General features: G+C 42.3%; 1 protein-coding gene across 1 annotated transcript in view; it reads right to left on the reverse strand.

Annotated features, from left to right (window-relative positions):
* The window catches only part of pard3ba (par-3 family cell polarity regulator beta a), a 215,458-nt gene extending 189,955 nt beyond the window's left edge, over positions 1–25,503 (reverse strand). The window contains exons 1-2 of the mRNA XM_033616106.2: positions 25,034–25,503; positions 13,398–13,499 (exon numbers count right to left, since the gene is read on the reverse strand). Of these exons, the coding sequence (XP_033471997.2) occupies positions 13,398–13,499; positions 25,034–25,150 (219 nt within the window). The 5' untranslated portion in view covers positions 25,151–25,503. The remainder of the gene's footprint in view (positions 1–13,397; positions 13,500–25,033) is intronic.
* Positions 25,504–25,868: the final 365 nt, after the last annotated feature.

Here is a 25,868-nt window from a genome sequence, read left to right on the forward strand (position 1 = left end):
GGACAAAGACAATGAGGCTGTATCTAAATCAGGATTGTCCAATCTGATTTAGAAATGATCATCATCTGTTATGTGAAAACAAGTAGAAGAGCCGCTCCTCCTTTCGATATGCCCCTCCCCTGTCAAATGTAGGCTGCCTAATAATTCAAGTGGCCTATTCAAACACATTATCGTCCACAGGGCTCCATTCATTAGCCCAATCAGCTAGTGATGAAGATGAGCGGTGGGGAAAATGAATGATAACAATAGTGTATGCGCATCAAAGTGTGTGCATGTGCAACACAATGGACACAGATGCAGTTTCAGCTGTGTAATTGCACCAGAAATCATTAAATACTTAACCTAAGTGAGCTGGATTCAGCATCACAAGCGTTTATCCTCTAGCTGCAGTCACACACACTCACATATGCCCACACACACATCCTGGAGTGTGACTTTCTGCTGATTTGAGTTATTAGCAGTTGGACTGAGCGCAGGGAAAACACACCATGCGTTCGCACACAACACACACGTATACACTAGTCTGGGGCAATGTCATCGAGGAAAACAGATGGTGTGAGGCTGGTTGGGTCAGAGAGTAGATTTGCTGCAAACAAGTTGATCTATAATAGACCATTAGCTGGATGTGATTAGCTCCTCTGCAGGCTGCTGTGCCAAAATCACTGCTAACTGATAAAGCTAACACTGACAACAAACACAAGCTGCAGCTCCACAACGAAACCAATATCTGTGACCGCTTTTCCGACTGAAACTCATATTTCATGTCTTGTGGTGTCAGGGATTACACACATAATTTGAAACACAGGCAACTTTTCCACATCCTCACGCCTCATCTTCTCCTGATTATGTGCACGTGTCATGAGGAGAGTGAGTCCACAGAGCGCAGTGCACCTCTGGCCTCCCCTCCAGGTCCCTCCTGCCACACCACAGCAGGCGCAGGCAGGTCAGGTTACAGCCTGACCGTCTCACTCCATTAGGAGCTAATGGGTGGTGTGATGGTGACACGGAGGGCAACATGGAGTCTGTGTGATTAACACAAGGAGAAACACCAAAGGACAAGATCTGAGGCTGTGATGACCTAGTGTAGCCTCTGTAAGTCACACACCTACGCAAAGAAAACAGAGACAGGCCTTATCCTGACGGAATCCCACTCTTTTGCTTCACTGAACTGACAAATGACTTTGGAGAGGTGCCATCATTCAAAGTCGAAAGGTAGAGCAATGGATCATTTGAAGGAATTAAAATGCCAAAGTGCAACTTTATGAGAAAACTCAACGTGCGGTTAAATGAAAAGCAGACGGGGACGGCGAGAATTCTTTCTCCTTAAGCCTTCCTCAAGTTCTTGCATCGTAATTACAATCAAACAGGGTTTGAAGAGCGTGTGTGTGCGTGTGTGCGTGTGTGTGAGGGTGTATTGTTAATTGAATATAATCAGATGAAGAGCCGTCGTGGTGCTCACACGAGGGGGGGGTTGAATCAAGGTCGCGGCTGATGAGATATGATGAAATCAGCTCAAGTGACCAAATCCCGCCGGGCGAAACGTTCAGCCGCTCTGGTCTGATCTGATCTGATCTGCAGGCTACGGAGATAATCTCACTTTATTCAATATACTGTATGTTTACTGGAGATTTGAATATATTAATGCATCACCGACGTTCAAAAGAATGCATAATGAATACAAGGTGAGGACAAAGCAACAGGAGCACCTCTTCCTCTCGTTTAACTCAATAGCTTTGTAACGGATCCTGTCTGTATGAAGGTTATGCTATTTATGAGCAATATAGACAACAAACATCACATTTCAAGTCGTAAATAAGTCATTATGTCAGAGAACAGCATGAAAGACTTCACCTTTCTTCTTATTTAAGATATTTTGGTTCGACATGACCTTCAGCTGGAGCACTAAAGTCATCAAATCCATGGCACTCAAATGGTATATAATAAAACAAGTCTGTTTTCTTTAGTGTATATTCAACTAAAAAATAAGAGTCTTTGTGTTTTCGTTACCTTAGAATGAGTCGTTTATATCTACATAGGGAGCTGGTCTTTATCTACCACCATGTTTCTACAGTAGCCCAGAACAGACGATTCAAACACTGGCTCTACATAGGGCCATTTGCGTTTTCTAATCAGCCACTGTAGTTAGTACCCACCCTGAAACGAGCAGCATTGGAAAACACTGATTTTTTTTTTTTTACGTCAAACTGCTCTACTCAGTGATTTTCCCGGTTTGAATCCCTGGGTCCACTTGTTTCGGAGAGGAAGAGACTTTGGTAGATAATTCGGCTCCCAGGAAAAACCTCCACAACTGAAGGAATTCTCACCAGGAGAAGCTTCAGCTGGCTGCAATGTGCAAATCCTCACTACTAGATGGACTAAATCCCCCAAATCTTACACACTAAAGCTTCAATATTAAATACATATCTATGTGTTTGTTTGGTAACACTTTACTTGAAGGTATCTACATAAGGGTGACACGACACTGTCATAACTATGACATGACACTGTCATGAACTTGTCGTAAGCGTTTATGACTGGTGTCATTAAGTGTCATTCGGTTTTTGTAATGACAAGTTTGACATTGTTTGGGTTGTCTTGATTATGACAACTTGACATCAATAAAAGTGACATTACCAGATGTTGTCTTTGTCATGACAAGTTGACATTAAATTTGTTTGGGATGTCCTTATTATGACAACTTGACATTAACCAGGATGACATTACCAGAAGGTGTCTTTGTCATGACAAGCTGACATTAGATTTGTTTGGGATGTCCTTATTATGACAACTTGACATTAACCAGGATGACATTACCAGAAGGGGTCTTTGTCATGAAAACTTGACATTAACAAAAAAATGCACCTCTTGGCAAGTTGACATAATGATTATTACAATTAGATGTCCAAGGTTACAGACCGATCACTCGATGACTGACAGCCAGTCTTACCCTTTATGATATCTTAATGACAAATCAAATGGTACCACTTTACTTGAGGTCAAAGAATTTATTCATTACACTGTAATAATGGTGTCATAACAGCCAGTTTTGTGTCGTATCCTGCCAGACATCTATCTGACCGAGTGTTAGAATCGGTCTGTAACCTTGGACATCTAATTATAGTAATCATTATGTCAACTTGTCATAAACACAGAAAGAGGTGCATTTTTTTGTTAATGTCAAGTTGTCATGACAAAGACAACTTCTGGTAATGTCATCCTAGTTAATGTCAAGTTGTCATTAAAAGGACATCCCAAACAAATTTAATGTCAAGTTGTCATGACAAAGACATCTTCTGGTAATGTCATCCCAGTTCATGTCAAGTTGTCATAACAAAGACATCTTCTGGTAATGTCATCCTGGTTAATGTCAAGTTGTCATGGTAAGGACATCCCAAACAAATTTAATGTCAACTTGTCATGACAAAGACAACTTCTGGTAATGTCATCCTAGTTAATGTCAAGTTGTCATGATAAGGACATCCCAAACAAATTTAATGTCAAGTTGTCATGACAAAAGACAACTTCTGGTAATGTCATCCTAGTTAATGTCAAGTTGTCATGATAAGGACATCCCAAACAAATTTAATGTCAACTTGTCATGACAAAGACAACTTCTGGTAATGTCATCCTAGTTAATGTCAAGTTGTCATGATAAGGACATCCCAAACAAATTTAATGTCAAGTTGTCATGACAAAAGACAACTTCTGGTAATGTCATCCTAGTTAATGTCAAGTTGTCATGATAAGGACATCCCAAACAAATTTAATGTCAACTTGTCATGACAAAGACAACTTCTGGTAATGTCATCCTAGTTAATGTCAAGTTGTCATGATAAGGACATCCCAAACAAATTTAATGTCAACTTGTCATGACAAAGACAACTTCTGGTAATGTCATCCTAGTTAATGTCAAGTTGTCATGATAAGGACATCCCAAACAAATTTAATGTCAAGTTGTCATGACAAAAGACAACTTCTGGTAATGTCATCCCGGTTCATGTCAAGTTGTCATAATAAGGACATCCCAAACAAATTTAATGTCAACTTGTCATGACAAAGACAACTTCTGGTAATGTCATCCTAGTTAATGTCAAGTTGTCATGATAAGGACATCCCAAACAAATTTAATGTCAACTTGTCATGACAAAGACAACTTCTGGTAATGTCATCCCGGTTCATGTCAAGTTGTCATGATAAGGACATCCCAAACAAATTTAATGTCAACTTGTCATGACAAAAGACAACTTCTGGTAATGTCATCCTGGTTAATGTCAAGTTGTCATAATAAGGACATCCCAAACAAATTTAATGTCAACTTGACATGACAAAAGACAACTTCTGGTAATGTCAATTGATTAATGTCCAGTTGTCATAATCAAGACAGCCCAAACAATGTCAACTTGTCATTACAAAAACTGAATGACACTTAATGACAGCAGTCATAAACATTTATGACATGTACATAATGTTCATGACAGGTTCTTGACAGCGTCATGTCATAGTTATGACAGTGTCATGTCACCCTTATGTAGATACCTTCAAGTTAAGCGTTACCATTTGTTTTTTCCAGCACAAATTCAGGTTGTCGATTGGGCTTGAGCCAAAAACTGCTGCCTTGGTTTGGCTCGGGACAGACTTGGACAGACTCTGTGGGTTCATGTGGTGTCAGGCCTGATTTTTTTTGGGACCAATCAAAGCTGCAACTTGTTCCACATTTTGAATTAATGAATTGTCAATATCAGACGGCAGACCTGCAAAATGGACAAACAATGCTTAGAAATATAATTTCACATAATGAGAACACTGGAGCTGAGACTGAAAAACATTTCTAAAATAAAATACCCCTTTTCCATTATGCACTTTAGCTGCAGACAATCAAATCTCGAATGCTCCGACATGTCTGGAGCCTCCGGGCTTCGACAGCGATGGCAACCTTAAGAAATAAATGTTCTTTTTGCGAGAATAAAATCAATTAGGCAGACAAGAGATAGAACATAATGACTGGCTACAGGTGAACTACACCTCATTCATTTTATACAGCAGGCGTGTTCTGAATCCGTGCAAGATTTCTAATTAATACTCGGATGTGTCAGACAGACACAGGTAAGGAGCTACGGATCATGATTAGAATGTGAGAGGGGAAAGATTTATAATATTTGAGAGATATCTGAAAATCTCTAAATGGCTTAGAAGCAAAATAAATCTCTGGCTGTCTTTTACTACATGAACCCTGACAGCCTCTCAGGTCACCTGGCTGTTAACTTAACATGGAGAAGCAGCGTTCACAGTAATTAATTGACACCACAGAAATGGAACAAACTTCCGGAGGATATTAGACTTGCACCAACTTTGACCGCCTCTAAGTGCAGGTTAAAAACTCCTTCCTCACCATCTTATGTCTCTGTTCTTTTTAAATTTTGTCATAAAGGTTTATGCTGTTTTTCTTTCTTATATTTTTAACTTATTATATAAAGCACTTTGAATTGCCTTTGTGTATGACATGTGCCATAGAAATAAACTTGCCTTGCCTTGACATTTTCTAATCAGCACACTTGAACCTCATGCTCCCGCTCATCACCGGCCTTTCAGACAGAATGCACAGTTATATGACTATTCAGGTGCCAATCAAACGCGGCTCGCCATGGCGGTGAATGAGAGAAATGGAGGTGAGGGAGCGAGATGTCACGAAGCGTCAAAGGCTAATCAGCACGTCTGCGCCTCGCAATCACGTCCCATTCACTAAACTTTTCCTCCAGCGGGTTAGCACGTTTTAAGTAATGCCTTATTGTCGCCTGTCAGAGGGGCTGACATCTGACTTGTTATAAATGACTTCAGGCAAATCACCCGACATAACTTACAAGAGAGTTCTCCTGGAGCTGGTGGGAATAAATCTAAGGCAGCATTATTTTATTTCATTGGGAGTTTTAAGATTTGTACTTCACAAGGCTGTATGTCTACATATCAGTCTGTAAATGGCTGTTACGTACGGTATACTAACAGGTATTTGCTTGTCTGTAATTTAAAGCTCTTGCACACAAATGCACTTAAGTTTACAGTGTTTGTATCATTTAGGGATGTAAAAATACCACAAACCCATATAAAGATATTACCACAATACGAGCCACGATACGATATTTATCATGATGTTAAAAAACAAAGGTAAATGATGACTTGGAAAAATGTCTTTGAATAAATAATGAAGCCGATTTGTGTTTTTCAAGTAACCTGCAGGGCTGAAAAATGCAGCCAACATGAAAGTGTGCCTAAAACTGCAGTTCCTTGAATGGCCACTTGAGGCTGGCTCCAAGAGTGAGTCAGTCCTAATCAACCCCCATGTTTGCAGCCTGGTACAAAAAATGGTTTGGGTCACTATTGCTAATTTCCCCATTTTTTTTTCCAGTAAGTAGATTTTGTTATGGTTTTAAGCCTGTTTTTTGCTAGCGAATATTAGCATTAGCATTAGAAAACTTAACCGCGGCTGTAAATGCACCATGCTAACCAAGCTAAACCAAGCTCGTCCAAATATGGTGACATCTGGCTCCAAAAATACAAGATGGCGACAGCCAAAATGCCGAACTTGGGGCTTCAAAATGGGAGTCAACAAGCCAATGGATGATGCTGCGGTGGCTACATCCATTGTTTTATACAGTCTACGGTGTTATTGCCATTTCCTCGTTGGATCTGAGCATGTGTCTGTGAGTCTGTCTCTGCCACACTGTCCGAAACACAGCCTCTAACTGGTCAACAGACTCAATACATGACATCATGGATGGTTAGCAACAACAATAACTGTTTTCAACACAGTATTATGGATAAATAATAGTAAAGGAAGATAGTCGTTGTCAGATTTAGCATTATGGGCTTACTTTACAAAGTCGCTAAAAAATATGCCACAGTTTAAGACTGGATTACAAACCTCTGGAAAGGGATACTATCAAGCAGCATAATTTTTAGCCTTAATGTTATTTTGTCGCCTTCTGGGTTGGGTGAGAGTTACTGCCTCGAGTGAGGGAGTTCAAGAATCTCGGGGTCTTGTTCATGAGTGAGGGTAGAATGGAGCCTGAGATGGATCGGGGGTTTGGTGCAGCTTCTGCAGTGATGTAGGCGCTGTGACGGACCGTCCTGGTGAAGAGGGAGCTGAGCCAGAAGGCAAAGCTTTCGATTTACTGGTCCATCTATGTCCCAACCCTCACCTATGGTCATGAGCTCTGGATAGTGACCGAAAGAATGAGGTTATGGATGCAGGCGGCCGAAATGAGACAGAAATGCCCTTCGTGGGGTGTCTGGGCTCAGCCTTAGAGATAGGGTGAGGAGCTCGGACATCCGGAGGGAGCTCAGAATAGAGCCGCTGCTCCTGCGCATCAGAAGGGGTCAGTTGAGGTGGTTCGGGGATCTGATCGGGATCCTCCTGGGCGCCTCCTGTTAGAGGTGTTTTACGTCCCACTGGTAGGAGGCCCCGGGGCAGACCCAGAACACACTGGAGGGATTACATATCTCATCTGGCCTGGGAACGCCTCGGGATCCACTGGGATGAAAATGGCTGGATGGATGGATGGATCAATGTTAGTATGACAATGTCAACTCAAGAGTTAACATCAATATTGTCCAGTATATATGATTTTTGTCATCAGTCCCAGTCATCACCAGTCATTATCAGTTTTTAACACGACACTGTGATAAAAACATTTAGAAACCCGGACTTACATTCATGTTAACATCGGCTAGCAGAGGTCTGAAAATCTGAAATCTTCCATTACTTGTGCCAATTTCACCGTCTGATACCTCAGTCTGAGAAATTCTAACAACAGTGAACAGGGTAAAAACAAGGGAAAATGGGGTGTCATCATCTCTTTAAAAGCAATGAAAGATGCTCATGACCACAGAACTGCTTTGAATATCATATTTCCAAGTCATGGATTCATTTTTCTTGCACTGCATCCTCCACTGTGACATGCAAGCAGAAGAGATGGATGATGGGAGATGGCCTCGTAATCAAGCGGTTGACATTTCAGAGGGAGATCAGTGGGGATATGCACCCTTACCATTTACATTGGAGCCTGCACGGGAGGTTCACAGACGCCTCGTAGGCTCAGTGATTAAAACGAGCTAATTAAAGAGAGATGGAGGAAATCATTCCAGTTTTTTTTCCATTAAATTTCCCATGAAATTAGATTTCTCGTTTGGCTGCGTGAAATGGAAGGTTGACTTTTTTATGTGTTTCTTTCACCCTCGAAAACAAGGTCCGCACGGAGCGATGTGTATGTGTGTCCGTGCACGTGGAATGAGGAGTGACAGTCCACTTATGAGGAGACGTCATGCTCCCTGAGTTTAATTCCCATTCTGGAGGAGATCGGCGTGACAAGAGAGGACACTCGCACATGTTGAACATTCAAATTTCAGCTGCAATCACGAGAGGAATAATGGGAGATGGCCTTCTAATCAGGCAGCATCTATATGGAGTTTTATTTAAGTTGCATCCAGCAGAACTCTGCTCACAAGACAGCCAAATATCTCCCCTGAACACAGGAGACAGCAGCAGTATATGCTGTATATATATATATATAGGAGGGCTCAGTTGAAACCTGGTGTATAGCTTGTATGTTAATGGCATGCTGACATTGGACAGCCTGCCTGACAGCTCTTGCGTACCGTGGAGACGTACGGGAGTAATGGCCGCGGCTAATGCAGGCTCCCAAAGGACTGTGAATGGGAGAGAATGACAGCTCTGGTTGCTGTAAATGGGAGAACATGTAGAGGTAAAGCACTACATCTGTTAATAACTGCCTTTGAAAAGAGGGAGAGCAAAGAGACGGAGGAGTGAGGGCGAGATGGGGGAGTAAAAAGGAGGAGAGGTAGAACAACGGTTGGAAATGTCTGTTTTTGGCAGAATTAATACCAGGAAAAAAATCAAGATATTTTTTCACAGTGATCCTTTATATCAAGTTTTGCCAGTGACGGTTGACATATCATCATATTGCTCGACCCTACAACCATTTAAATATAAGCTTGTCATGCTAACTACTTTAGTTGGACGATATATTGTCCCAGAAATAAATGCGATTTAAAGATATTGTCATTTTAAGACCATTTACAAACATTCAAACATTGGAATTGGAATATGTCAAAAATGTACTTTTTCTTAAAGTAACCACCATTTGTTAAAGCAGTCGCCAAAATTACTTAGTCTGAGACTCCAACAATAACAAAACCAAGTGATGCATCTTGCGGCTAACAGAAAGCTTAGCAAAGCTCTGAGAACACGAGTTACCTCCATAACATGGCTGGTATGCTGCAGGGATGAGAGCCGGGCAGTTTGCAGAATGGACGATGAAGTCGAGGATATAACTACAAACAACTGACTTTTTGGCGCATTGCCAGGGGTTGGCACGCGATCAGGACAGTGCATAATCCACTCCAAAAGCGCAGCTGCACAACTGGTAAGTTACACTGTGTCGTCTTTAAAGAGTCTTTCTTCAGACTCCAAGTAGGCAGAGGTGGTGAGGATCCAAATCTTATAATAGTTGGGAAAACCTTGCTGTTTATTTGAATGTGACGTTGGCTGAATGTTGGTGACATTCTTCGCAAGAGCTGCAATTTTTTGATAAAGGTACAATAAGTTCCAACATACCATTAAAAACGAAGCATTGTAGTGCTACAGAGATGCATCGTCTGCAAATCATGTTCTGGACTAGGGTTGCAATGGTATGAGATTTTCACAGTACGATAACTGTCGCAGAAAAAGTTAGTTTCACGGTATTACAAAATTATCATTATTAGAACGACCCTTAAAAGAATTAAAACAGAAGGGTTATATTTGGCTGAACAAACATTTCACAAAGTTCCTGCAGACTTTTTAAAGTCAAATTTAGACATTTTAAGACCTCAACGAAGAAATATTAACACCATTTAACACCAACAAATGGCATTAATACACGGCAGCAAACATCACGTTCACATCTCATCAGTGCTCCAGTGCTTTATGCTCCCAAGATTTTCAGTGTTATCTTTTAAGTTGCCTCGATGTTGTTACTTGTGACCGCATTACGAGTAATAAAGTAATAAAATCATATAACTAATCATGTAACTAGATACAGTAATAGGCAGATTTGATTAGGTATTCAGACATGTCTCCGTTTGTCAAAGTTTCATCTCAACATTTAAGACTTCTCACAAGTAAAAATAAGACTTTTTAAGACCTTTTATGGCCTTAAATTTTCAAAATCAAATGTAATACTTTTTAAGACTTTTAAGGATCTGCAGGAACCCTGATAAGCAAATGGACACAGAATGATAATCGTCAATTTTCATATCATGGTATTCCTTAAAACCAGCTTATCGCTGCAACCCTATTCTAGACTTGAGGGAACATGTTTGGCACAAACGCCAGCAAAAATCACATTATCATAGTTTATGTTTTTTCCTGTCAAAATGAAATGCAAAAATACCACTCCTACATAAATCCTGACATGTATCACAATTGCAATATCCAGCAACGGGCAATATCGAGGTCAGCAAAATGATCAAGGTCATGTCCATATGATAAGTCAATAACGTATTATCATGACATGCCTGGAGATGGGGAAATAAAAGCAAAGAAAAGGTAGATCAACTGATAGAAATGCCAGTTTTTGGCAGAATTAATACCTGACAAATCGAGATACTGACCCCACAACCACACACAAGCCCATGATGTGCGTCAGTGAGTGAATAAAACATGGGCTGATGGGGGATAAAGTGGGTTAACTAGTCTCTAAGCTGCAGTGATTTGACCTCAACAGTGTGACAAAAGAGAAATAGATGGCAAAGCTGTTATGTGTGCCCACTTCTCCTCACCATTAACAAAGTAGTGGGGTATCTGACAGGTCAATGACTCCACAGCCCGTACCTCCAACTGTCAACTGAGAGCTGCAGGGCACACACACACACACACACACACACACACACACAACACATCCACAGGAAAGGGTCAAAGTAGAGGAGAGCTTCATAGAGTATAATAGACTGAGCCGTGCGTGACCTGCTCTCTTTATACAATGGTCTTTTGTGTGTGTGTGTGTGTGTGTGTGTGTGTGTGTGTGTGTGCGGTGTATATGTGGTCACACCTAAGCCAACACCCCACGGCCTTCTTCACATTCATCAGATTGATATTAATATTCATGAGGAGGCTGGTGGCCGGTGTCTCGAGATGGGGTGCTAATGAACGGAGCGTGTATGCATGTCGGTGTGTGTGTGTGTGTGTGTGTGTGTGCGCATGTTGCAGATGCAGGGGGCAGAACTGTAATCAAATCACAGCCGCCCCCTCATCTCCGCCCTCATCAACCACCAGTAGCGCTCCTTCCGCAGACACCAATGCTAACATGCTACGCTACTCGCCTGCCTGGGGTTCGGCACAGGCGGCGGGAACAACAGACGTGTGTGTGTGGGGTGTGGTGTTAGTGTGTGTGTAATAATGGTCGGGGCTGGCCCAGATAAAGAGGTCTGGACTCGCGGCAAAGCTAACCACTAGGCGTACAAATAGCTTACCATTATCTCTCATTAGCATCCGCGGCTAACACAGAGCCCATGCTGTGCGGTGGAGGGCCCTCACAATGGGACCACTCCTGTATGATTGATGGTGAAACAGCGTCGGCCACAATAACAGAACAAAAAAAGAAAAGCACTAAAGATAGAATCTGTCGGCTGCAGCGAGGTAATAAAAACGTAGACAAACAAAAGGAACTCAGACTAATCAAGAATGCCAGGCACAGCTCATTAATCTATGAGAGCCGACACTGTTTGGAAGCCAGCAGATAAGTGGGATGACTGGCACGTTATGAGGATCACGTGCGCCCGTCCTATTCCGCCTGCTATCTTTTCATCAGCAGCAAAAACAAAAGGATAAAATGAGAAGTGAGATGAAAGCGGGGAGGGCGTTCGGAGAATTGGGTGAAAGCTGCGAGAGTAAAGAAACAAAAGGTAAATTAGACAGTTCCTGTGCGGCGCAGGTTCCAGTGAAGCGTTTGCTCAGCAGAGCCCGTAATCACAGAGAGCACCGCAGCCACGGGAAAGAGAACGCCGACGTCAGGGTGACTTGTTAGCGAGGGAATTTGATCAAATGCCGGAGCGGGATTTGATCTGTGACACTTCATCATCACTCTGAGGATGCGGAGAGAAAGCGGGTTTAGGTTGGAAGGGAAATGACTCATTTAAATCTAGGACTCACCCTCTTATGCACAAATAAGACACAGATCTTATGATTATAATTCCATCATCCTGGAAAATGAGGCTTCTGTTCTCGGTGATTGCAAAACAATTTTTTCCGCAGCTGAAGATTCCCACTGAGTTTACACATCTATTATTTAGTCGTGTCCCCTTTTTTCACAAAGAGTATTTTGCCAAACTTGCAGTCCTACATGCACACACACACACACACACACATGCTCTATTGTTCGTGCAGCTTAAAACACCAATTGTTATTGCATGGTACAGGGTCGGCTGAATATTCCATTTTCATTTCATTTGGCCTTCTTGCTGACTAAGTGTTGATAATTCATCATTCGTCTGGGCCCGGGGCTTATGAATATGGATTTCGGGTGGTTTATTAGCACATCTTAGGAATGCATTATGGGAAATTAGCAAGAGGAATGAAATTTGCTCTTTATAGAAATTGGGTCGCCGTGTGTGTGTGAGTGTTTGCGTGCTTATGAAACGCAGTGAACTTCAACTCCCAGCCCGATTCTGTGAAGTTACATCACTGCCGTTTCGGAGAACTTCCCTTCCCTTGATTTGTTTCAAATCTGAAATGCTGTGCTTTCATGTGTCTCTGTAAAAATGAACATGACAGCGACATCACACGGCACCGTCACCACTCCTACTGCTGCTTTCTAAAGAACCAGAGTTGAAAACGTGTTCATTTTCTCACCAGGCATGCATCGAGCAAAGCAACATGCAATCAAATCCAATCGGGGGTTTTTTCGGCAAAGCAAAACTCATTTTGTCATGTTTGTTATTTAGCTGGTTTAATTTCCTAATAACTAGTGACAAGCTAACCAAGGTTTGGATTTACAAACACCTTGTTTATTGGACATCCTGTCATCCTGCCAGGCTGGAGACTTTACCGAGGGAGTCAAAATAAATCCGCTAGCAGGCTCTAAGCTCTGCTAAGAATGATGGATTCTCTGCTGTAATTTGCTGCACCTCATACCAGGTAAGAACAATCAGGAAACAGCTTGCCGTCCAAATCACAGTTTGTGTTGTTGTGCAAAGGTGCCCAACCATGAGAAGCTGCTGTCTATCACACGTCAACGTGTCGGAGTGTTAAAGGCTGGATGACGATAAGACAAATGCATAAATATAACAAATCAAATTGTTGCTATGGTTTGAATCACCATACACCCTGTCTATGGATTCATCCTCACCTTGTCTCTGTCTTCCACTAGATCACTCAGCAGGTCGTCCATGTCCAGGATGCCTCCTTCAGTGTACTCCAGATGGTGGGTCTTCACTGAACTCTCCCCATGCTGCACACAAGGTAAGCAAAAATTAGAAATTCACAGAACAGAGCAGACTGAAATACCAACATGGACATTTCCTCATAATCCCTCATTTAAATACATCATCACAATCCTGTACTATGTAACTGAAAATGACTACAACAACCAACGACATCTGGGTTAAGAGTTTAAAGAGAGAGAAGATGAGAGAAGAGGGGCAGTATTTTGTATAGGAAGCTTTCTTTTTTCCGTTTGTAGTCCAAGAAGTACGTATTGACCAATCACTGTTAAGCAGGCTTTGGCTGCCTTCAGGTAAACAGTACGTCTAGAGAGCAAAAAAGGCAATACACATTGGCCGAGATGCAAACCCGCAACCCACCAGCTATCGCCTGATGAAAATTTAGCTTTCTGTTATCTGCTATCTGTTTATAAAGATGCTCATCAGACTGGAAACACTCAGTATGTTTATATGCAGCTTGAGAAAATCAAATTATTGGCTTAGTCCGACTGAAACCGGACTTTTAAATGCATGTAAACAGCTTAGTCCGACTGAAACCGGACTTTTAAATACATGTAAACAGCTTAGTCCGACTGAAACTGGACTTTTAAATGCACGTAAACAGCTTAGTCCGACTGAAACCGGACTTTTAAATGCATGTAAACGGCTTAGTCCGATCGAAACCGGACTTTTAAATGCATGTAAACGGCTTAGTCCGACTGAAACCGGACTTTTAAATGCACGTAAACGGCTTAGTCCGACTGAAACCGGACTTTTAAATGCATGTAAATGGCTTAGTCCGATCGAAACCGGACTTTTAAATGCATGTAAACAGCTTAGTCCGACTGAAACCGGACTTTTAAATGCACATAAACAGCTTAGTCCGATCGAAACCGGACTTTTAAATGCATGTAAACATTTCAGTTCAACAGGGACGCATTCGAGGGAAAACTGGCAGAGCAGGTTTGCCTGTACAGACATCTCTGATAATCTCTGATATCAACCCTTCATTGAGAGACCACAGGGACAGTTAAGTGGCCTTAATTTGTTGGAATAAAATAGCCATCACTTCGGGGAAAGAAGAGGCTTTTTGTCGCAAGGAGATGGCTGTAAAAACTAAAAAAACGGTCTCATGGAAAGAGCGGAGATCCAATGGGAAACAAAGCAGTATGAAATCATTTTGACTTTGAGGAAAGAGAAAGTTATAATTACAGTACACAAATGCAATGTTTGGCGATAGATGGGTATACATTTCTTGTAACATTCTTCTGGTAACACTTGATGACTTCTTGCTTATCCATAGAATATTCTGTTTGTACACCACCTGGTGTTACGGAGCATATTGTAACGCACATTAGTGCTGTGAATAAAGCTTAAATTGTCATCAGACCGTTAAAATAATTAGGCCATTTTACCCGGTATAAATGTATTGTATACAGCAAGAAATGGGGCACAATACTAAGAGTCAGTCAACATAATAATCACACACATATATCCAGAGCCAACAGCAGGTTTCTCTGTTTGTTTGGCAGGTACAGCAACAACAGATGACCTACATCCCACTGTACATGCACAACACTTAGTTCACAGAGCACAGCTTGTACAGAAGAATGCAAGGGTGAGGAACTTTTCCAGTTTTGCTGCTCTGTGGGGAGCGGTGGTGGGCACATTCCACACCGGTTTCACTGTCACCATGAAGACAGAGGTCAGAGTGAACACACCCTGAGAGCAGGAAGTACCCCGAGCCCAGCGCTCCATGCATTGTCAAAGGGAACAAGGACTTTGGACTGAGTTGCAATCTGAAATCTGTGCGCTGTTAGTGAAAGAAGTTCATGAACAATAGCATCTTCCCCTTTTTGTGTCAGGGCGATTGTGACCTCTGAGAGAAAGTGCATCTATTGACAGTGTCAGTTGAGGCGACGATAAATGGCGTAAAATACGAAGTGAAACAAGATGTAATACCAACCTCCTGGATGGGTCACATTTAGCCTTGTTTAATAAATACTTGCATTTCTTTTCACAGTTTCTATTAAAAGTCATTTCTAGAGTGAGAAAAGAAATCTTTGACAAGCCTTATCTTTTCTAACAATGTGTGCAGTAGAAAATGGCCCATTAGGAACTGCCCATACCAATAAGCAATCTGTCCAGAGCAACACAAGACTACATCACCAGCTAAATTAACAGCTATAGGCTATAAGCCTCGGAGGCTGGAATGAGTTTGGCTGAGACCCAGCGAGCGGCTCCTGCTGTATCACTGAGACCCGCTCTGAATGGGGTCCTTCTTGCTCCGCTGCATCCGAATGTGAATTATGGGGCACGGAAAAAAGAGGGTGTCTGCTTTTCACAATGGGCCAAGTCCATTCTCTTAAAAACAAATGGTTGGGAGAGTCTGGGATTTCAATCACAGGAATAAAGCCAGAGCCTCCCTTTCTTCAGAAGTGCCCATAATGCCAGCGCCAGAGCTGTGAGAGATAGAGCAGCAAGTAATCTGTAACTACAACTAGCATACCAATAAATTGGCTGTGGTTTTTCACACAATGCAACAGCCTGTTGATATGCAAACAGCCGTGCACTCCAGTGATCCAGGGCCAAGAGCATACTGTCACTGTAACACTGTTTGAAGACAGCTTCATGATAACTTGAATACAAAAACCCAACAGTAACCTTACAAAAGAACTCCGGTATTTTTCAACCTGCACACTATTTTCCTTTTTTGTGTGTGTGTCTAAGTGACTTATGGGAACAACTATTTTTGGAATTGATCCAGTATTGAGCAAGAATGCTGCAGATAACAAAACAGGCTACGCTGTCACTACCTGCTACATCAATTCATGTCCATTTTAAGTGCTTCTCTGTACCCCAGACAGACTTATCATGGAAAAGATCCTATAGAAAAATGAACGTTTTTTCCGTTGCTCTCACTTGTTGAGGTCTGTTTTGTGTCAAAGTCTCACTAAAAGCCATGACATCAACCCAGTCTCACTCCCAACACATTTGATACTGATGCTTAGTGAGTGGCCCTCAGCATCAGATATCAATAGAGCAACAAGACACACCAGCGGCAGCATTTTTTTACACTACAAGCAACTGCCATTGTATAAACAGCAAGGAAGTCCGCATAGGGCGAGCAGGAGGGGAGGTGGAGGTCAAACAAACTCCAGACTTTCACCCATGAGCCCGCTGTTTGTTTCCCGTGTTAAACCAAATGTCAATCAAGTTATTTTAATAACAACGTAGTGTGCTAGTATGTGTCGCATACTACGCTAGTGAGGTATGAACCTAACCACCTACTTTTGTTGCTTAAACCTAAGAAAGTAAACCTTAAAACTTTTATGATAGTCTATGATAACTTTGTTTCGTAAAAGACACATTGCATGTAACAAGTGCAAACTGACAGGCCATCCCTGTGCGTCCAAAACCAGGACTGAAGGGTTACCAAGAACGCCATAGCTTGACATGTAAGGCCATTGTCCAACCACTGGTGTTTGCCGAGTTTGGAGTGAGCAATTGTTGAGCGTACTAAGAATCTTTTAGATAGGAGTAAGATACACTTTCTGCACTCCAACTATTACCGGCTACAAGTCACCTCTCAAGGGATTTCAGAACTTCCTGTAAGCGAGACTTGGACACACTTTCGGTATGGTACCTTTGGAACCAGAAGTACCCATCAGACATGGTACCTAGAGTCTAGCGTTTCCATCGCAAACAGTACGCTTAAATGTGGGCGGGCTTGTTGTTACTCACTGCTCCGTCCAGCACTTTGCATTTCCTCATTTTCAGTGACACAGAGGGAAGTCTGCATCTCGTTTATTGTCCACAGCACATCTGCTACTGACCAATAAACGGACTGCAGTGTTCACAGCTTCACCTTTTAGTACCAGATCTGTCTGCTAGGTACCCCAACAGAGGGGGACGAAACATGGGAATGGTACGGAACGGTTCCGTCGGATCCATCCACAACTTTTCACAGAAGAAACGGAAAGAAAGTGTACCGAACTGAACCATACCGTACTGCTCGGTGGAAATGGGGCACTGGAAAACAGCGTCCAGGTTAAGTCCCCCTTTAAGACATGGCCCATTTTAAGCCTGTGTTGAGTATGTGACTTGTATCTGGAAACATTTCAGGACTTGTGATCACAGGCTGGTACTTTTACACCTGGTATTAATGTGTTCTCGTTATAGATCTCAACATGAATATGGGATAGGTGGACATAGTGTACATTGTAAATGCTAAAAGATAATTTCATTAGAACTATTATGAGATTGTGCAGCACTGAAACCAGAATATATTTTACATCACAAATGTTTACTACAGGGCAGCGCAAAGCATTTACATCTTGCCAGAAAAACTGGTCCAACCCGAACGACTGCTGGCGTTCTCCTGCCTCTCACTGACACTGTTTACAGTATGTGTGAGAGAGAGTGTGTGTGACAGCAGAGGAGGGAAGCACAGTAATTGGCTCTCTTGTGGTGACATCACATCACCAGCATTAAGACACACACCTTAATGAAATAAGAGGTATTAGTGTGATTTTCAGGGGGGGAAGGATTAATTCACATCAGTGGATTAGAGCACAACAATGCCTAAGTGTTAATTAGCGTCACCTCTGCAGGCTGTGCCGGAGCACACCTGGCATACTAGTGCTTCTGTTTCCTCAGCCAGAACTCCAAAGGCCTGAGAAAACACACACTCCTCTCTTTCTACCCGGTGATGAAAAGGGATGAATGTATGACACTTCAGAGGGAAAGTAATCTATAGAGAGGAAAGAGGGGAGCAGAAAAAAACTCTTCAGAAGTCCCTCATTGTCAATCCCTTGTAATTCCCCTTTGTATCTTGAACTCTTCCCATGACATAAAAAACAAAAGGAGTCGGGAGTCAGTCAGTCAACATCGAGGAGAATTACCGTGACAGTTAGAAGAGTAAATTCCCCGCAAATTACACCATTAAGTCCCCCACCATTTAAAGCCATATCTCTCCCTCTCCCGCTCTCCCCCTCTTTGGTAGGCAAACATGACACCACTCGAGAACGGTGAAGCGCCGGGGCGATTAGTGGAGCTGCAGCGGTTGGTGGTGGTGGTGTTGGGGGTGCTATTTCACACTTTGATCCTGAGAAGAATGTGTAATTAAACAGCGGCAGGAGCACGGTGTGGATTTAGCTGTGACGAAAGCAAAATGTCTTTAATGAACGTGTCGATGAAGAACTGTCCTCAGGTCGGATCCGTCAGTGCGAGTGAAAGGAGAGCTTTCACTCTGAAGTAGGAAGACAACTTGACCTCAGCAGAGCTTGACAATACAATTACAATGATAAAAGCCAGTGGTAATGTGTGTCAACATAGTTATAATTTCTGCCAATATAATGCCCTAAATCCTCCACAATGGACATGTCAGTAGTTTTCAATACATTTCTGAACACTTAAATCTGCCTGTGAATGATTTGTACATGTTTACAGTATAATCCCTCAAAACTAGCTCCTCCTCCTGCACCTCCCCCCGTTCTAAGCCCCTCCCACAAAACAACCACAGGCATATGAATGCACTTCATACAGTAACCCAGTGTTTAACATGTAGAGCTACATTCAACTCATTCCCTTTTGGCCCAAATTTGGTCAGCAAAACCCCCCAGTGCCAGATGTCACAGCCCCAGTTTAACATATGTAAAGGCAGCAACAGAAAGTTTGCTTATCAAGCAAGGAGTCTGGGCTGTCCGGTTCACCCTGGCGCTGGGGTTTGTACTGGCTGGAGCTGAGTTGCTGCAGCTGCTCCCAGAGCTGCTACCCGCTCTCCTCCCAGCGTTGTGGGTTGTAGCATCGGGGTGTGATTCAAGGCTCTAGCTAACGTTAGCTACATAAACGTGACCCTGAAGCCGCGGCTGTGAGCCTTTAGCTCCAGTTAGCAGAAGGCTAAACTAAAAGCAACATTTTTTCTCCATCTCTGAAATACTTCGCTGACATTGACACGTTTCTTTTGTTCACTGTCAGACTCTTTTTTACGCTCTCTTTTCTCGGGTTGCTTTGCAGTGTAGTCAGATGTTGCCAATGCTAGAATAGCAACTTTCTTTTTTTTCTTTTTTTTTTTTTAAAGATATTTTTGGGCATTTTTAGCCTTTATTTGACAGGACAGACAAGCGTGAAGGGGGGAGAGAGAGAGGGAGTGACATGCAGCAAAGGGCCACAGGCTGGATTCGAACCCAGGCCGCTGCAGCAACAGCCTTGTACATGGGGCGCCTGCTCCACCACTAAGCCACCAACGCCCCGAGGAATAGCAACTTTCTATGAGGATCTACGCCATTGAACATGCACATGCATCTGCATTTGTGGAACAGCCAATAGGAACACCGGGATTTTGCCCATTGACACTAAAATCAAACTTCCTACCCCAGCTTTAATATATTCTACGATAAACTTGTATTAAGCAGTTTAGGACAACTTTTTTTAACCTTACTTATAAACAAACTCCTTGTGAAGCAAGTCTAGTGTCGTCTAACAATGCTAGATTTTTGCAGCAGATACTGATGAGTTAAAATAGAGAAAAGAACGTATCAGTCAATATTTTTTTTCATAAATACACAATATAAAGACACGTTTTTGATAAGAATCTATTAAATGTGGCTTCCAACAAGCACGATAAAGTATCTGACAAATTAAGACCTTGGTTCATGATTCATTCATGTCTCATCTTCTCAAACATTTTTATAAAAACAAAGGACTGCTTATTTACTTCCTTCCAATTGCAATATTTAAAAAGCCTGGTTTTTGTCAGGTACTTTTAAAGTTGAATAGAAAATTTGAATGATCAAAATTACTTCAGCATGCTGCTCTGTAGCTTTACAGTTATTTGAACTAGGTGGAGTATTTTCCCCTCGGAGAATAATAGAGCTAACACAATTTAAATTCACAATACACATCTAGAGACACAGTCTGATGAATGCAAACTATTTCCCCGAGCACACTGACAGCCAGCCAGGTCTTACATCAATGACACAATCAGCCTAACAAAAAGAGAAACAGCAGGTTTGAACACTTACGTTTAACTTGAAAAATGCCTTTTGCATAGCGGAGTTGTGATGCACATACCAACCCACACGGGACAACTCCTCGCACTCCCACATTCATAAGAAGGAGGGCAAAGTGCTCTCAGCTTGTTTAGTGCTCTGTCAGGTGTCAGCACTGAGTTGGTATAGGGGCTGTAATCTGAACTGCACCTGCAGCAGACAGACCATGAGACGGAGAGAGACAGCTCCAGTATCTGGCTGTTTCCCCTGAGAACATACAACACTCACAGTCTACATGCTGGTCCCCCAGGCGATAGTCTTAGACTAATACACAGGGATTATTCAGCTGTTAGCAAGACTCCTCACACCTGTAACTGTGGACTACATACTGGACCTTAAAGCAGTGTTGCAAACTTGGCGACTTAGATTTCACAACTTCTTAGACCCTCTTAGTTTTTAAGAAGCAACTGGCGACAAATTTAATGACTTGAATTTGTGTGTTAACTGTTAGCAGAACGAAATTTTCAGGTATTTTGGCATTCATCAAGAAGTTAGTAGCTCCAATCTTTTCGTAGGCACTAACAAAATCTACACCCGCTTCTGACTTCTCGTAGTGCTTGTGTAAGTAAGATATTGCACATAAATAATCCTTGTCGTTAGTAGAAACTATCTACTTAATACAAAATTGGAAAACGCTGTTCTTGTTCTTGTTTATTTAATTATCACAGACATGACATGGGAGACGTAAATATTCTTTCAAATTAAGTTTTGGTTTAAAAAGACTGGTGGACGTGGGAAAGCAATTCGGGGTCTGTCTCCGCTCACACCGGGCAGCTGGTGAACCCGAATCTGTCAGAAAGTTTGGATGGAGACAGCACGCTTTTCGCCAGACTATCTCTCTTGTTGTTAAACTAAACCGTGGGTTATCGCCGACATTAGACTGCCTGTATTAAGATGATTTAATAGTGGTTTCTTTTCACAATGGAGACGTCATGCTGCACTTCAGGGCGATTGATTTGCGTGCAGCATTAAGAAAGCGCCTTCATTTTAAGGGTGCAAAACCTATTTAGCATTGTTAACTATGTTAGCACGACTAGCCATGCTGACACTGCTAACAGATCTAACAGTGCTAACAATGTTTGCAGCTCAAAATTTGGCCACTTACTCATCAGGGCGACCTGCAGCAAGACTGGAAGGCGGGCACAATGTTTCCACAGCAGCCATGTTGGGATAGGATGATGTTACAAGCAGTAATCGCACAATGAGTAGCACCGCTAGCTAAGGTTAGCTCCCACCAGACCCGGGTGGTGCACAGTGCAAAATTAAGTATTTTCTGCGTTTCACCAGTTAAAAGATTTGACATCTCTATTCCAGTGTCTCAAATGTGAGAATTTGCTGCTTAAATTTACTTCTTGAATTCAATATTTTTGGGTTTTGTACTGTCTGTGGACAAAACAAGTAATATCACAGTCATTTAGGGGAAATTGGGATTAGCAGATTCACTGTTTTTTTGGCATTCAAATCACACCTAGTTTTTCCTTTATTGAGTAACTATATGGATGACAGATGGAAGTTAAGATTTAATTTTAAGTTAAGCAATTATATCAACTCTAAAGTCTTAACACCTCAGGTGCAAATCTTTACACAACTCCCACAGTCTTCATTACATGCCACAAAGGCAGTGATAGAATAAAGTGTGGATAAAAAAAAAATCTTTTATCACCATCACAATGGCACTCCTCTTTTACAAATCGCACTGTATAATGAGCAGTCATTTCCTGTTTGCCGTTAGTTAGAGGCTTTATAACTTAACACAACTGTTTTCACAACAATAGATATGAAAGCAGCTGAACACGTACAGAGTCACAGCTGAGATCACATTAAAATAACCCGCTAATTAAGAAGGTTTACGTGCCATTGCTGCAAGGCACCGAGACTGTGCAGGATCCTGTTCGCCATGCATAAACCAACACACACACACATTTGCAGTGATTAAACCCAGGTTTTTGACACTGTCCCTGCTGTCAGCGGTGAGGCAGAGAGTGGAGAAATGTGCGGTTAATGTGGGCACTAAGTGGATTCTGCTGGCAGGAGCAGCCGGCTCATCCGGTCACATCTATTCGGCCCTCTCTGGCAGCTACAGAGCCGGACTGTCCTCGTGATGATCTGCCTCTATTAAGAGAAGGCAACAGACTGCTGAGTCAGCGTCTAGCAACGGCTCCTAATTAACATGCTCTGTGAAAAGCAATCAAAGCCTCGGTGCATTCTAATCACACACTCACATTTAGCCTACTTCAGCTTGTGCACCGCAGCGTGTCTCGCAGAGGATCAACAGAGGCCGCTGGGCAGAGTGGGCATGGCTGTGGCTGTCAGTGGAGCAGAGACGTGACAGCTCAGGGGACACTGAGCTAGATGAGCTCCTCTATGTGTGTGTGTGTGTGTGTGTGTGTGTGTGTGTGTGTGGCTACCTAGGTGTTTGTGAGGAAGCAATCCATCCTGCCATACAGCCACCCCATCGGTCCTTCCATCCCTGCATCCGCGGCCTCTCGCATCTCCACAAGCCAGCCTCTCGCCTCGCCGAGAGGGAGGGTGCGTGGGCGGGCTTAGGGGGGCCAAGCCAACCGATAAGACCGGGACCTGTCACCAAACCTAATCCCCAATCACTCAGAGGACAAAGCCTCCTGTCCGCAGCGCACATCCCCGACTGCGGCCACATTGAGGACATCAAACGGCAAACTTCCACCTGCCCGCTGAGATACCAGGGCTTAAACAGGCAGCTATTGTACAGTTAAGACAGGCGGGGCTGCAGCCAGCGCCACTCACATCCTCACACACATCAGCACCCTATCACGCTGGGACAGCATGCACATACGAGGCAGCTGATTAATAAAAGGTCAGTTCTGTAGGATGATTAATGTTGAAGTGATTGCAACATCAGGGAGCAGAAAACTGGGGTTTACATCTTTGTGTATATGTGGGACGCTCAAAACAACAACCTACAACAACGGTCTCTTCTTCTTCATTTTCTAGAATGAACTTCAACTGTAGGGACGGGAATAGAGAACCCATCACAGTTGAGAGCCGGTTCCAAATTGTCCAATTTCCAAACAGGAAGCTCCCTTCTTGAGCTTATCAATTCCCATCCCGATTCGACTCCCATCACAACAGGTATTAACTTAGTGCATCCACATGTGTAAGACATGGAGGTCAAGAGAGCCACCACATGTTTTTGTTGTTGTTTTTCAGTTGAGGCATGTGACCCTCACACCCCTCACTCATAATCCAAAAAAAAATGTCCCAGCTGCATTGCATTCTGGTCTATTGAGGCCAGCTGCTCATCTCCTGTGATGATTTCTCAATTTCTCAAACTTAAAATATTAAGAGTACCACTTGTGTGAGCAGATGAAATATCCACTCTCTTACAGAACAGAGTGTCTACATGTATTAAACACTTTTATTTCTACTTTTAAAGACTTTCAAAGATAATTTAGGACTGATTTTTTTTTTTTTTAACAAATCATCTTACTCTTACTCAAAGCATTAAGTCCCAAGCAGAGGTAGCTTTTCTGTAGTAATACGGTTATTACAGTGAGTTAAGTAAATCTATATTTTGGAGACAGGTAAATGTACGTATAAAAGCATAAAGACAGTATTAGGTTCAGTGGTGTGTTTAAAGATTTGTGACATCAAAATGTTTGACTTTCAAGCTGAAAAGTTTGACTCACTTTGACAAAATAAATTGAAAGGTGGGTGTATTAAATTAAATGTTTGCCACAATTAAGAGCTCACAAATTCAAATTTAGGGCCTACTATTATTTCATTATTATTCCAAAATGTAATTTAAGGCATTTTAAGACTTTTTGAGGACCTGTTTTGTTTTTTGTTGTTGTTCTTGTGGGGGTGTTTTTGATGGTATGGTGGATTAATCCTGCAATTTAAGGTGGTTCAGCAAAAGGTCCAGTTTTATTTATGTTTTATGTTAAATTTGGTGACAACCACTATTTTAAAAATTGAATTTAAGGCATTTTAAGACTTTGTAAGGACCTGTTTTTTATTGTTGTTCTTGTGGGGGTATTTTTGATGGTATGGTGGATTAATCCTTCAGTTTAAGGTGGGTCAGCAAAAGGGCCAATTTTATTTATGTCATATATTTAATTCTGACAGAAACCACTTGAAAAGAATGCAAAGAATGCCAATACAAGTTTCAGTGTAAGCTACCAACACCCAAAAAACCTAAATAGCAGTCAAACTTTTCTATAAATGAGACTTATTGTTATTTGCATGACATGTACAACTCCAGAAAAGCAAACTCAACTGTAATTAATTAACAAAATAAATCAATATCTCAAAGCAAAGACTACAACTTCTGTGTCATTTAAGCTAGCTGCTAGCTTTAGCATTGTGAGCACAGCCACTAAGTGGTCACGTGACACACACCTTGGCCAAGGTATGGCAGTTACTCTTGTAAAACATGAAGAATGAGTGGAATAAAACACTTTCTGTGTTAAATAACAAGGTGTAAAGGTGATAAAGGGGGGAATAAAGTGAGTGGAGGTATGAAGGGTGTTTACCTGCTCCAGAATCCTGAGGTATCTCCGCGTGGCTTGGTCGACTAACACCCGGACGGTCCATCCAGCCTTACAGGGCACCACCACCGCGGTGCCCCCGAAAGTTACTGTTACCTTCATGGCAGCTGTAAACACAAATATGTCTTTCAAAACACTTCAGTGATTGATTAATCCAAGTTTCGGTGTCGTCTCGCCCGGAGCTGCTCCCTGTGTGAGCCGGAGAAAGTTGCACCTGTGTGTGTGTGTGTGTGTGTGTCGAAACTGGAGCAACAGGTGTCTCAGGTCGGGATGGAGTCACGGAGGAGTCACTCGTCCGCTGTCACCGAGCTCAACTCTCGTTTAAAACCTCACAGGACATTTTGTTTTCAGCCAAGCCGACATGAAACAGCAGCTACAGCCACACAGAGTGACTTTGTGTCATGTGGAGCCCAAACAAAACAAACTGCGCGAGGAACCCGGAAGAAATCACAGCGGCTCCGGCACTCCAGGAAACTACATTCCCCACTGGCACACGCCTCAGCAGACTTTAGTTAACTGTTTTATTCATGTGTGTGTGTCATTACACACCCCACACTGTTTCTATACACATTCTTTTATGTGTTCGATGCAGTTTAAATACGAATATCACGTTTTTTATAACATAAAACAAAAAGACAGGGGCGGACCTGACACATTCAGGGCCCCGGGCAAGCTTCCCCTGGGCCCCCCACCACCCTAAAATTTTGCTATTAAATAATTATAATAATTAACAAACTAAAAAATAATACTGACAATTATTTACCTAAATATAATAGCCGACACATATTCTGCATTTTAAAAATAAGGAAATAAAGGAAAA

Source organism: Epinephelus lanceolatus, chromosome 24, assembly GCF_041903045.1.
Source record: "Epinephelus lanceolatus isolate andai-2023 chromosome 24, ASM4190304v1, whole genome shotgun sequence".
In the NCBI taxonomy this organism is placed as follows: Eukaryota; Metazoa; Chordata; class Actinopteri; order Perciformes; family Serranidae; genus Epinephelus; species Epinephelus lanceolatus.